This window comes from Mus caroli, chromosome 7, assembly GCF_900094665.2.
Source record: "Mus caroli chromosome 7, CAROLI_EIJ_v1.1, whole genome shotgun sequence".
Taxonomy (NCBI): Eukaryota; Metazoa; Chordata; class Mammalia; order Rodentia; family Muridae; genus Mus; species Mus caroli.
The window spans coordinates 68111798-68126655 of NC_034576.1; the positions used below are offsets into that span (position 1 = coordinate 68111798).

Consider the following 14858-nt stretch of genomic DNA (forward strand, 5'->3'; position numbering starts at 1 on the left):
GGGGGGGGAAGAGGAGGTAGGAGGAAGAGGAAGAAGAAAGGAGGAAGAGAAGGAAGAAGGAGAGGGAGAAAGAGGAGGAAGGAGAAAGAGGAGGAAGGAGAAGAAGAAAGAGGAGGAAGGAGAAGAAGGAAGAGGAGGAGGAGGGAAAGCTCTAAGAAACTACAAAGACCTTAGAATCTGGTATGACTTATAAAGCCAGGTGTGGCAAACCTAGGCCTTTATTTCAGGGAAGGCATGAAGAACAGGAGTTCAAGGTACATGGAGAGTTTAGGACCAGCCTGGGCTACATGAGACCATGTGGGAGGGTGAGGAGGGAAGGAAAGATCTTACAAAGAAATGTTCTGGGTACTGGGCTCATAAATTGGTATCTGTACTAAAATGAGAATAACATCGAAGATTAATCATAATTTCCATTTGAAATGTTTTCTACTTAAAAAAAAAAAAGAAAAAGAAACACAACTTGAAATCATTAATATGAGAAGACCCAAACCTAGAGTGCTGCTATCATGATCCAGCTAGCACTAAGAAAATTTCTCTGCACCAGTTACTTCAGCAGCTGCCTTCTTTTCAGGAACACAAAAAGTAGTAGTCTTAGAGATAAGCAAGTATATTACAGGAGCACTTTAAAAGATTATCTAATACAATATAACAACGTAAAATAAATTAACTCTTTATCAAATAGCCAGCTTCAAGTGGTAGAAAGATACATAGTGAAAGGATCTTAATGCTGCTGGAATTCTAATCAGTACAATCTCTTAGTGCCAGACAGGGAGGGATGGATGTGGAAAACATCCCAGGTAAAGAAAACAGCCTAATCAAGAGCCCCATCCCTAGCAGGAAGTGTCTCAACTCATTCAAATGATCTGCATTTATTAAGTGCTAGGATAATCTAAGCTCTGCAACAGCCAGTTATAATCAATATGACTGTGCTTCTCTAGTGGGAGACACGGATGATCCAAACACTTCAGGGCTTGATACATAATCATGGGCTTAAATAAATACTACCTAGAAAGAAAACCAGTGCCCTGAGAGGAGTAAAGAGAAAGCTGGCAGACGTGCCTGGCAGACCTGCAGAAAGGCTGGAAGAGATGCCTGCAAGGTTACGTAAACATCCTTACAGCTCTTTCAAAGGATTGGAGTTTGGCTCCCAACACCCATATCGAGTAGCTCACAACCACCTGGAACTTCAGCTCTAAGAGATCTGATACCCTCATCTGGTCTGTGAGCAACCACACCACACACACACACACACACACACACACACACACGTGCTTTAATAAGTGAGAAAAGGAAAGCAAAGTTTGTCAACAGAGGGCAAAGAAAACGATAAAAGATAAGGCCATTCAAGTAGACAACAGTCAAATAACCCAGCAACAGTTTATTATTACCAATTTTGGTCTTTTACTATCTAAAGCCAATAAATACAGAAATTTTTAGAATGAGTGAATGTGTGTGCTTTGGAAAAAGAGGAAGAGAACTAATCCTAACACTAAGATTCTGCTAAGATTCCTTTTAAGGCTCACAGAACTATGGAATAGAAGGCACACTCTGAACCGCTGTCTCTTGACTCATAAACGCACAGCAGCTGGGATTATTTACACAGACCAGGCATGGCTGAGAGGGGCTCATGAGGCTCCACATCTCGCTGAGGAGCTAGTAGGTGCTAAAGGAGGGTAAGTCTCTCTCTTGAGAGACCCTGTCAAATGCCCTCCAAACCTATGTGCACACAGGCAGCACTAATTAGACATAATGCATTGGGGGAGAGGGGCTGAAGGTAGGGAGACTGGGCTGACTCTTATCAAGTACATTCTATAAGTATATGGAATTGTTAAAAAGTAAAGATTCTTTGTTTTGGAAAAACAGGGGCTGAGATATTCTTTAGAAAGCTACTATAGTACTCCAAAGAGAATTAGTATGTATGTATGCTACTTTGGTGAAGTGAACTGAAAGACTCATTCACCACTAAGGTGTATATCCAAACGGAGTCTGTAACACTGGATTTGTAATGTACTTTAAAGTCTCTTGCCTGATCCATCAAACCAGGACTGATTTAAAGTAAGACAGTTTTCCTAAGGATCTGAAGAGCCCAAGTACTGTCTCTGAAATGAGAAAGTAACCTGCTGGTGAATCTACCTATCTACAGACTGAACTCCGTGCAGAAATAAGCTCAACCAAAATCCCTATATACCCTTTTCCAATATTAAAATGGGCTTCATTTACAATGTTTTAAAAAAGATATGTCAGCCGGGCGTGGTGGCACACACCTTGAATCCCAGCACTCAGGAGGCGGAGGCAGGCGGATTTCTGAGTTCGAGGCCAGTCTGGTCTACAAAGTGAGTTCCAGGACAGCCAGGGCTACACAGAGAAACCCTGTCTCAAAAAACCAAAAAAAGAAAAAAGAAATGTCAATGTGGCTTACCGTGTACTTGGTTCTATTCACATACAACTACCTAAGCTGGACACTACTTGCATTTTCTACTCCTGTTCCCTTTTAAATAGGTGAACCAGCAGCTAATGGTAGACAGATCCCCCAAAATTCAAAACCTAGACTCTAAACGCAGAAACTCAAAGATCCTTACAACTATTCAATGGCTGGTTTTTTTTTTTTTTTTTTTTTTTTTTTAATGCCTTATCTGTACAGAATCTGGCCTGGAAATAGGTATGTGGTGTTTACATGGGTATTCACCTTATGTATATTTTCTTTATACACTTTTACACATTAATACTAAGTTTTACAATAAGAAGGTAAGCAAAATTAATTGAGCTTTCTAGTTTTAGGTCAAGGTACTTGTCAATATAACAAAATTACAACTGGTTTTGAAAAACCGGAAAATCTGGCTTTCCTAACCCAGGAGAAGACCAGCTGGAGCTACGGCAGCTGATTCCTTCACTGCAGCTTGCTTCCAGCTTTCCAGACGCACACTACTTGTCCAGTCTTAGACTCACCCAACATACAGCATGTTCATCTGATGCTCATTTAGAATACAAGAATATTTAAATGTACACATATTTTGAGTTATAATCAGATGTAGCCACAGCAAATGAATTAACCCTGGAGCCTTCACTGTAAAAGAAAATAGTATTACCTAAGGATCATACAGCATGTGCTGGAGAGATGGCTCAATAGTGAAGAATACTAACTATTCTTCCAGAGGTCCTGAGTTCAATTCCCAGCCACCACATGGTGGCTCACAGCCATCTGTAATGGGATCAGATGCCTTCTTCTGGTGTGTCTGAAGACAGCTACAGTATATTCATATAAATAAAATAAATAAATCCTTAAAAAAACAAAAACAAATAGCACATCTATGAAACACTAAGCTCAGGACCTGTGAGTCTGCACTCAGCATACATGCAGAATCTACTGTCATTGCCCACTCATTTCCAATATTATAGGCAATACAGCACTGGTACAGTATATTTTTGCTTAAGTAAATACTCCAATACAATAAAAAAAAATCCGTAAATAAGCCTTCGAAACTCCTTTTCTAAGATACTACTGAAAAAGATATACATTCTATTTTAAAAGACAGCTTTGTTTTTCTATGTTTTTGTATATAAAATGTATTTCTGTTGACTGGAGATTTCCATAGTCTTCTCAGATAAAGCAAGGAACGCCCATTATGGGTTTCTTAATCTTAACTCTTTAAGAGTTGAATTATTCTCCAGATTAAAACTAACCAAAAGTGGCTTTCATATAACTGTTAAAACTCAAGTAACTGGAAAATTTGTCACTTTTTGCACAATATTCAACAAGTACAAAACTATAACTTAAACTACTTTTTTCCCCTCAAAGTCAATAAATAAGGCAAGTCTTCCTACAATAGAAAACCGTGGAGCTAAGCTAGATTCAGTGGCACAGCCTTGTAATCCCTGCACCCAGGAGGCTGAGGAAGAGGAACGGAGTTCAAAATCTGTCTGGACTACATAAGAAGTTTGAGGTCAGCCTGGACTACATAGTGACACTTGCTGCATGTGGAGAACACTGGCTACACCAAGTTAGGCATTGAGGAGCCTGCCTGCAGTCCAAGCACTTGGGAGGCTGATGTAGGAGGACTTTGCCAAAGTAGCCACATGTAAAGTTTTAGAGATCTCTGGTAGGACGCAAAAGTAAGTAATAAAATTATAGAGAAAAGTACCATAGAAGGCAAGACAAACATGGTCTTGTGGGGTAGGTAGGAGACTGTGGCCTGGCAATGGCACATGCAGAACAGCACTTAGCATCACACTCAAGATCTTGGCTGCTGTCTGCTCTCACTGTCACAACACTCACCAGGACAGAGACAGACATACACTTAGTGTTCTGGCTCCAGCATCTCGCCACATGTCTAGTAGTAATGGATGGACAGTGTCTATTCAATAACAAGTTCTCAACTCCAGACTGCTGGGATGTTTATAACACGTTAGACCCTCCCTAAACGTGAACAGTAACAGGAAACACAGAGCCTATCTCCCATGCCAATATAGTCACAGAGTTGCACATGAGTTATTCTTACTTACCTTATGTTTCTGAGATATCAAATATGCACAAACCATTTCCACAACTATAGCCAGACTCAATGTTTTAAAGTTAACAAAGGAAAATCTAGAAACTGTGTTAGATGTAATTTAGCTAACTCCTAGCCCTACCCCCCCACCACACCCCAAAGCAAGCAAAAGCCCAGAGCAGAACGCTGTTATTGTTTTAAGGTTTTTTGTGTGTGTGCTTTGTTTTGTTTTTAGATTTATTCATTTTATGTGTGAGTGTCTTGCCTTTATGTGTGTGCACTGCAAGCATGCTTGGTACCCACAGAGCTCAGAAGAAGGCATCAAATCCTCCAGAACTGGTGTTGCAGCTGACTGTGGCCACCAAGTGGGTGCTAGGAATCAAACCTGGGCCTCTACAGGAACAAAGAACGTTCTTAACCACTGAGCAATCTCTCCAGCCCTTGTGCCGTTTATTTACTGTGAATGTAACTGTAACTGCATCCCAAAAAGACCATATTTCTCTCGCCTTCTGTGGTACTTTTCTTTAAAATATTACTACTTACTTCTGCATCCTACCAACATAGCTCTAAAACTTTCTATGTGGCTGCTATGGCTCAACACTATGCTCTTCTATATCACCCTCCCAAGTACTCAGACTGCAAGAACGCACCTCCACTCCTTTCCTGGTCTTGCCTTTTTCTTCTCTGCATGCTGCAAGGTGTCAACTGTGTAGCCTAAGCTGATTTTGAACTTGTATCTGTATGTGGTACATGGACCTGAGCATTCTGGTGTGCTAAGTATGTAGAGGCCAGAGCAGGACATCAGCTATCTTCCTCTATCATTCTCTACCTTATTGCCTTGAGATGGTGTCTCTATTGAGGTAAAAAGAAAAGAAAACAAAACAAAACAAAAAAAACTGGCTGTTTAGGCAAGGCTGGATGGCCAGGGAGCTCTCAGGATTTGCCTGCCTGAGGTCCTCGCTGCTGAGGTTACAGGTGAAATAGTCTAGAACTCCTTAGCTAGAGAGAAACACAGATGAGGATAACTAGGAATAGCTAGGGATTCTCAGGCCTCCACTTCCCCAGGGCTAGGATTACAGGCATGCACTTATGCAGTACTAGGGACTGAACACTGGCCCTTGTGCATGCTGGACAAGCAAGCTCTGTACCAACTAAGAGCTACACCAAGCCCAAAACTCTTTGGTTTCTATGTAATGAATTACAAGGGGTTTTTTTTTGGGGGGGGGGATTTCAAGACAGGGTTTCTCTGTGTAGCCCTGGCTGTCTTGGAACTCACTTTGTAGACCAGGCTGGCCTCGAACTCAGAAATCCGCCTGCCTCTGCCTCCCAAGTGCTGGGATTAAAGGCGTGTGCCACCACGCCCGGCTTGGAATTTACTCTATTTTTAAAAACATAAAAGGTTTTAGCCAATCAAAACAAACTTACTATCAATAGAAATATTACCTTTGCTTTGGACCTTTCTCTGTGTGTCAATTTACCTCCCAGTATTCTGTCAACACAAAAACTCCTCATTCTGACAAAGAACTAAAAATGCACATGTGACAAAATCTACTAAACTGCTCTTTCACTGCAGCCACAGTTAAGACTTAGTACAATACATTACAAATGCAACAGCCCAAGACCTGCTTAGACCACGCCAATGGTGTGCTTCACGGGACAAAGTCTGGCACTGCTGGCTTTATCTCCAACTGTACAGCCAATCATTCAGAATCCAATTATTCTATCCATTTTCAAGTTATAAAATGAAACTCATGACTCATTCCTTCATACCTACCAAGCTTCTCTTCTCACTCATTATTAAGAATTTATCTGCTTAAGAAGAAATGGAAATAAAGCGCCTGGTTGGCCCATAAAGGAGCAACCTGAAGCCACTCTTCTCTGCAATAAATAAATTAAGCAGTACTCTAGGTCAAAGAGAGCAAAAGGCCTAGTTTTATTGCTGGCCTACCAAGAAAATGCTATTCAGAAACAGCAAGTTGGACTGTTTGAAACTTGGTAAACTATCCTATCCTAACGTCTATCTCTTTCCAAACTTACAAGTTTTTATTTTTTAATATTGCCTTTCAAAGTTCAGAGTTGAAACAAAAAAAAAAAACCATTCCAGTCAAACATTTCATGGAAATCATTCTAAATGAAAACTGTCTTTTAATATTTGTCATTTGATAAAAATTCTGACTAACAGGTTAGTTGGCAGGGTTGCCCCTCCCCCACCGCCCTGCCCCATGCTTGTCAGCAGTTACTAGGCTGCTCAGTGGGGACTTGGCAGAGAGTGTGAATTCGTGCTTCCCAGGCCTGGGATGTTCTACAGCTAGGCACATGAGGACAGGCATCAAGGGAGTTAAAAGTTGGGCCCCTGTCTTTCAGGAGACTAAATTATTAACACATCACAGCTAGATCCAGAAAGAAAATGACATTTCCAACAATTTCATCAAGTCTATTATTCTAAAAGACACTCCAAAAAGGATTTTTTAAAAGTTTTTTTTCCTTAGAGACATTTCCCTAACAGCACTATAACCTATTTTATTTATTGTGATTTATTCTTAACATCTGTATTGAGCTTATACTAGGTCTCTAAATAGAAAAGGATTAAAGAGCAGGTAAGTCAAGAGGCAGAACACCGTTTCTAGGATTTAAAAAAAAAAAAAGCAACTATCTGTAATTTCCCCCTCAAACCAAACAAGCAACAGTCCTCTAAATACCCCTCAGAGCTCTAAAAGCCACAGACTACTTCAAGCTCCTTACTGATTGGTGAGTGAGGCTGACACTATCACCACAGCAAGCAAGAGCAAGCATTAAGTCTTCCTCAATCCGAAATAAAAGTTTACTTTCTACAAGCTCCAACCATGATAGCATCTATTAGGGAGACCAGCATTCATGGGGTCATCCTCATGTCAATAAGCTATGAAGAGATCTTAAAAGCTATATAATGTAATGAGGACTACCGGCCAACTGACATGAACTAAAGCTTTAATGAATGCCATCTAAAATGCTGAACACACCAACATACTCAAAAGCCTGTGAGTAAAATACATTCTGGTGGAAACTACTGTGCAAACTGAGCAAAGTAGGTGGGGAAGCATCACTAGAACAAATCTCATAAATGGTGGTAGACACAACAAAGTGGAATCCTGCGCCTCGAGTGAGTTTTTACTCACTCTGGAAGCACATAAGCAAACACTCATCCGCTACCTCAGCAAACAATCCCCAGCAAACAAAGACTCAGGTAATAATTAGTTTTGATCAGTACCTTAGCTATTTTCTATAGTTCTTAAGTTTAAAATATGTTCAGCTGGTGAAAAGCAAATCCACTGTGCCTCCGTGGATAGCTGCCTGAGAATCCTTACAATAGACAGCAATGGTTTAAAGAAGAAAAGTGCAGATCATCATTTTTATGTCCGTCTACACTACAATTTCAGACATAGCCACTAGGAAAAACAAAACCCTTTCTCAGACACAAACATTTCACTACACAGCAAAACAAGAAAACGGCCCAGGAGGACAGCACAGAAATGTGTACTGTTTCCTCCAAAGTGATACAACTTGAAAATCCAGAAGCCAGCGCAACTTCCTTCAGCCACTTTCTGTGGGTCAGCCAATGAAACTGTTCCTAGTAATTACTAATACCATTTCCTTACATAATTACGCAATTACACGATAAGTCAGAGAACCATCCCCACACTTCTGTTGTCAACTTCTGAGTAACTGTTATCAGGTATGCTAGTAAGTAAACCTCACTGCAAACTCATCTGAGTTTGCACACCATACACAGGCCTTTCCCTTTATTTACTCACTATCATCAACAGAGAATCCCTTCCCAATCACTCCCCTGTGCGTGTGCGTGTGCGTGCGCGTGCCTCCCTGCACTTCTTTTCTCGTGTTTTGTCAATTATTTTTTCAAACACTTAAACCTTCATGAGGGGCAAGGAAGGAAAGATGGTTAGTGACTAAAGATGCTGTGACTCATGGATGCAAGCCTGACCAAAGCCACTAAACTGTCATCTGAGCGCCACTGGGCACTGTCACCACAGCATGTACCTCCATCATACACACCCACAAGAAATAACTCCAAGAGTCATCAGGATCTTATGGTTGTTTCATTTGAAGCAGAAAAGAGACACTTTTAAAACAGGATACCAGTCTTTGTAGTTCTATTTATGAAATAAAGGATTCTTTCCCGATAATCTATACTTAGTCTGACATATATTGTTTTCCCTTTTGCTTGTCTTAAATGTGCATATCACAAGCTTTCTGCTTCCACTTCATAGCATTACTGAGAGAATCAATTGAATTACCCCTACAGATTAATCTTAGCTCATATTTTTCATTTTATTTATTTATTTAGGTGGTTTCGAGACAGGGTTTCTCTGTGTAGCCTTGGCTGTCCTGGAACTCACGCCGTAGACAGGCTGGCCTCGAACTCAGAAATTTGCCTGCCTCTTGCCTCCCAAATGGTGGGATTAAAGGTGTGCGCCACCACGCCCAGCTATCTTAGCTCATATTTAATGTTGATCACAATCACTAACAGCCCATAAATATGTATTTCTGACTATGTGACTCCATTCTCTATTTTAAAGTACTCTGAATTTATAATAAATTGTTTTTTCTGAAAGGACTTTCTCCTTGCATTCATCTATGTGGTAAGATAAACATCGTAAGCTATCATGCTTTCTGTAACAGCACAATGGAACTCTCCTTAGAAGTCGCTGCACTGAACCATCAATTCAGGGACCATGGGTAAATCTACTGACGCTCGTCAGCCACAGAGTTTTACGGCACTGACTTGGATTTATGTCCTTCATCAAGAGTCAGGCCAACTCGCCAATATTTGCTGTGTTTATTCTTAGGTAAAGACTTTGGAGTAAGAGTTTGTGTATATCAGAATTTGAAACGCACTCTTTGGCATAGCAGTTTCACTTTTAATAAGCTGACATAGAGTAGCAGGTGTACAGATACAAAAATGTAAATACAATTATATAAATTATACTCATTGCAATAACAATATCCTGGAAACAAGCCCAACAGCTCCATCCAAAAGGCAGTGATGACTGGAGCAGCATGGTGAAAACTACTCAACCTTACAAAGCTGGAGAATGAAAAGTACTGGCGCACTCAAGTTCTACAACTGCTGTGCCAAAAACACAAGAGCAGGCTGCAAAATGAGTGTCTGTATGTCTTTACAGGGGTAGGAGAAACAAAAGCACCCTATGTAAAACAACCATGGAGCTGGAGCTTAAGCATTTTTGGTTCCCTAAGAACAATAAATGTGACTCAGGGAGGCAACTGGTTAACACTGCATTCACCAGTTCATTGAGGGAGGGCCTGGCTTTATGTAAGACTGCATCCAAGAAAATAACCCTTCAGTTCCCAGCTAAGGACGCAAATATTTAACTACAGAGGTGTTCCTATGTGCCATAAGATCTCAATACCATAATTTATGTGTAAAAGCACACCTTCTAAATCACCTTGCCACAGCAAGCTATTGGAAACACTTCTCTTGGAATAACACTTTCCAAGTGTGTTGTCTTGACTAACAAGTACCAGAGCTCACACTCTGAAACAAACTGACATTTTGTGTAATATGGCAACAAAAGCCTTTCATCCCAGGAAAGGAAGTCCCAGCAAATGCAAATATCATCACTTATATTTTAAAAGTAACAAATGTTGCACTGATTCTAGTTTTTGGACCCAGTCTTTCTTTTAGATCTTTTATCAATGTTTGCTCAAAAAAAAAAAAAAGATACAAACTAAATTACTCCTACGGAGGAAGACTCTATTCCTTTAAAACAATCTATACTAAACCTTGTATCCGCCAAAGAAACAAGGTCCTGTCAAGAATTCAGAAATTTCCATCTATTCTCAAAGGTTATGATTAAGTATTTCAAATAGAAACTACATAAAATCACCACCTGTTTAAGCTGTTTGAATAACGGATTGATTTTTCTCACACTGTATGTCATTGAAAAAGCAAGCACTTTAGGATTTTTTTAATTAAAACGTACAAAAGAAGGATTCTACTTCATCTTTAAGAATTTTAGCCTACCAGTAATCATCTGTGAGTCATTTATGCTCCACAATCATATTTCTGTAAGTAATCTCAATATACTCTTTGGTTCACCTAGTTCCAAAAAAAAAAAAAAAAGAATTTTAGCCTACTGTAATAATAATATAACACATTGTCAAGAAGCACACTTCAAAGCACACAGGAAAATAGGCAAGTTGTTTTGTGCAGAATTCACCAGGCTCTTTTGGTTTGCACCCATCTTACTGTCCATGTGTAGGGACACTTTGTGTTACTTCTGAAAGTTGAAATTAAAGTGCTTAAAAACTTTCCTCCTTCTGTGGCCTCACATAAATAATAAACCTCAAAATACACCATAGCTACTCTAGAGCTGAGTGTTTTGCTGTCTCCAAGCTTTATCGCTGCCATTGCGCATACCGCAGCGGGTGACATCAGATCGAAACTATAGGGTTTCGTCGGGTACCAACCACTCCTCCAGAGCCAGCCCCGCGGCTACCCACCCACCCTCCTGCTGCAGGTGACACCCCCGGGTCTCCGCAGACTCGCTCCCGGGACCTGAGAATCCTCACCCGGGGCGACTTTCCAGGCGCGGGACCTGTTGCACGTCGCCTTCCAGCGCAAGCTGGAGCCAGGCACCCGCAGCCGTGCACCTGCCCAGGCGGCAGGCGCACCCCCAGCCCGCCCTCCCGCCTTCCCTCCCCGCCCCGCCGCGGTCGCCCCCGGCTGCCGCCCGCGGGGAGGGCGGGGCGAGGCTCCCCCGCCGCCCCCCGCCGCCCAGCCCGCCGCCCGGCTGGCCGAGAGGTTCTCACCTTAGCGGCCGCGGCCCTGGCGGACATCTTGTCTCTCTCCGCGCCGCGCGAAGCTCCTCGGACCCGAAACTCCGCGCCGCCGGCCCGCCCGCTCCTCACGCCACCGTCCGCATAAACATCTCCCGGGAACGAGCGGGGCAGGGGCGGGGGAGGCCGGAAAGGCCCGGCCCACGGGGAGGGGATTCAAGTGGGACAAAAGTCCGGGAAGCGTCCGCCCCGCCCGGGCTTCTCCGCGGGGCACACCCGGCCGCCTGCTCGGCCTCCGCCGCCCTCGGCCGGCTCGCCGCTCCGCAGTACCCGGGCCTCCGACTGTCTCCTACGCCCTCGGGCGTCTCCTCCAAAGCCTGCTCCCGCACGTAACTTCCCTGGAACGCGCGGCCGCCGAGAGACGTGCCGTCGGCGGGCAGAGCCGTCGCGGGCAACTCAGGCGGCCACGCAAAACCTGCCGGACCGGGCCACTGAGCATGCCCAGCCGGCGGGGGCGGGGCCTCCGTGAGGGGCGGGGCCAGGCCGGGTCCGACCCCCGCGCGGAAGGAAAAGCTCGGCTATCCAAGTTACTTGCTAGGCGGTTTCCGCTGCCGCGCGATCCATCCTGTTTGTTTTTTATCACAGATCCGGCAGAATTCGATCCCCCCCACCCATCCCCGAGAACCCCAAACCCCTGTGTACTAAAGCTTTTTGACTCCCTACAAAGACTTGTCTACTTTCTCCTCAGCCAGCCACCCCAGATGGGCCCCACGCAGGAGTGTGACAATTAAGGTCGGCCTGGCCAATACCCAACTGTGGTTTCTTTAGCCTCGCAAGTAACAATGGTCACAACTGTCACCATGTGTCTCAGCACTGTTACCCCATTGGAGATACGTTTTTGTTTAAAGCACAGCAGAAGTGTTCTAGAAGGCTCAGGACAAACCGACTGCCTTAAATAAACCAGGTACAGATCTGGACACTGAGATAATCCCAGCCCCCTTCTCCCGCCTCGCTAGACAGGGATCTCAATAGAATATTTTAGGCTATCAAGATTGCTGAAATTCTTGGCCCCTGAAGAGACAGACCAGGCTGCCTGCCTTTCTAAACCAGAAAAGGATGTAAGGACACGCAGAATTCAACAAGTTCAATAGGCCACTGTGCAAACTTAGGCCAACTGCCTTGCCATTCTGTATACTGCAAAGCTCTTAAGGAATATTAGAAAATTTTAGTAACATTAGATAGCATCCTAAAGTACCTAGTATAGTGCTACAGTAGCTATACAAGGAAGAGGGAGACAGAAGCATCGGGTTTTCGACTATTGTTGTCTCTTGAGAATTCAACTACATGACCAAATTAAACCTAATTCTAACTTGGAAATATTCATACATGAAACATAAACATCAATTAAGGTTTCAAAGTCAAGTATTTTGCAACTCTAAGCCAGCTGAACCAGAAAAGAGCATCGTGCAAACCAAACCCTGTTTCTCGGGATGCAGGAAAACAGTTAAAGTCAGTTTTGTTTATTGTTTTGTTTTGTTTTAGTTGTGATGTGTGTAGTTATTTCACAGGCAAAGTGCCCTGCGTTCTCTCAAAGGAGGTGATTAAATTTATTCTATGAGAAAACAGCATTATAAAAGACTTGGGTGTGCTGTGGCTGAGAAAGCAGTTCCTGAAGGACTTTCATACCAGGGAGGGCATAAGAGGTTCCTGAAGGACTTTCATACCAGGGAGGGCATTACCATTTAATAAGAGATGCACTCTGCAAACCTGCCTAGCGGTTTGATGCACCTACTCCTTCCCTTTTCTCATTGGTCAATCAGTTTATCAAGTCTATTGTGTAAGCTAAATATTAGATCACTATATCGCTGTCTACATCTAATTTACCTGATTGGTCTTATCTTGCCATGGCTTAAAAAAAATAAATAAATAAAATCAAGGAAAACCACTTCACTTTCAGAATACTTTGCTTTAAAAAGTGTGTCAATTAAAAATTTCCAAATAATGTAACCGTTCTTAATATTTTCCAGTGGCATTTTGAGTAACTGAATTAAATTATCTAAAGTGAGCAAACTATAAGCTACACTAGGTAAGTTGAATAGATATTCTTTTTTTTTTTTTTTTTTGGTTTTTCAAGACAGGGTTTCTCTGTGTAGCCCTGGCTGTCCTGCAACTCACTCTGTAGACCAGGCTGGCCTTGAACTCAGAAATCTGCCTGCCTCTGCCTCCTGAGTGCTGGGATAAAGGCGTGCACCACCACACCCGGATTCTTTTTTTTTTTTTTTTGTGAATAGATATTCTTAATATCTAAACCAAACTATATTTGTATATCTTCTCCAAATAGCAAGGGAAGGGTCCCATCATTTATAGAAATGAAGGTGCGGGTGCCATAATGAAACCTATTAATTTGTATCCTAACACAAATAATTTTAAAAAGTCATTTTTAAAGAAAATCACTTTTGGAGGAATCTATCTCCATCCCTAAAGTTTAACTGACTTGGGGTGGGGGATGTTTCTCTACAGTTTATGGGGGGGCTTCAATATGGAGGAGTAGAGCGCATATAGCATAATCGCTATCATTCTCATGAATTTAAATTTAAAAGGGAGAAATGCAGGTAAGTTAGAGCATCTCACTGAGAGTTACAAGAAAGTTCAACCCAACATTTCTTCCCTTTGTGTGCAGATTTCTTTCTGATCTACTGCAAAGGAACAGGAAACTGAAAACCACAACACTCAGAAGCACAACTTCCTGTGGGACTTCTGGTGTGGGCGGGCGGGCGGGCGGGCGGGCGGGCGGGCAGTCGGAGCGAAAGGAACTGAATTCAGCAGCTTTAGAAATCTTAGAATTGCTAAGTACCACGGCCTTGATTCAGTGAACTGTGTCTACACTCACGCATTGCATATGGATATTTATGTTTCTACTGTAAAAAACGAAACAAAAGACAACCACCTCTAGAAAAGCATAGTGAGGTTGCTTTTCATAAGTGCTGTGGGTTTATTCTTGAAAAGGAAAGAGGAAATGTTGGGCACCATGAGGTGATCTTGATAATGCAACGGGAGAGAGTATACTAACTGCCCCCCCAACCCATCAATAGTAGGGTACCATCACAGAGTGTTCTGAGCAGGCCACATCACTAAGGAGTCTGTGGATAGCTTCAGGACTTTCATATGCCCATAGTCACAGGGCAGAACAAAATGGGAACAAACTTTCTCTGACTTGTCAAATTTCTAGAGTCCTTAAACAATCAGGGTACAGTAGTGTATGCCTTTAACTCCAGCAGAGAACTGAGGCTGAGGCAGGCAGATCTCAGGCAAGCTGGTCTGCATAGTGAGATCCAGAACAGCCAGAGCTACTGAGAGAGGAGAGACCCACCTCAATGGATAGAAATGAGTAGGGAAGTCAGTTCTTTCCTTTTACCAAATAGGTCCCAGGTCCTTATGCTTGGCTCTTAACTGCTGAGCCATCTCACCAGCCCTTATTTGTATCTTATTTTAAAATAAACATTATAAATTGTATACCTAAAGGTTACTAAAAATTTTATATTATATATATATATATATATATATATATATATATAT

General features: G+C 42.4%; 1 protein-coding gene across 5 annotated transcripts in view; it reads right to left on the reverse strand.

Annotated features, from left to right (window-relative positions):
- Positions 1–14858, reverse strand: part of Tjp1 (tight junction protein 1) — a 233112-nt gene that overhangs the window by 68931 nt on the left and 149323 nt on the right. Inside the window, exon 1 of one of the 5 annotated variants that reach the window (XM_029479117.1) lies at positions 11316–11761. The exons of 3 other annotated variants lie outside the window; for them this stretch is intronic. In XM_029479117.1, the coding sequence (XP_029334977.1) occupies positions 11316–11342 (27 nt within the window). In that variant the 5' untranslated portion in view covers positions 11343–11761. Of the gene's footprint in view, positions 1–10527; positions 10617–11315; positions 11762–14858 lie in introns of those variants that run through there. One more of the 5 variants, XM_029479118.1, reaches the window with a different exon arrangement.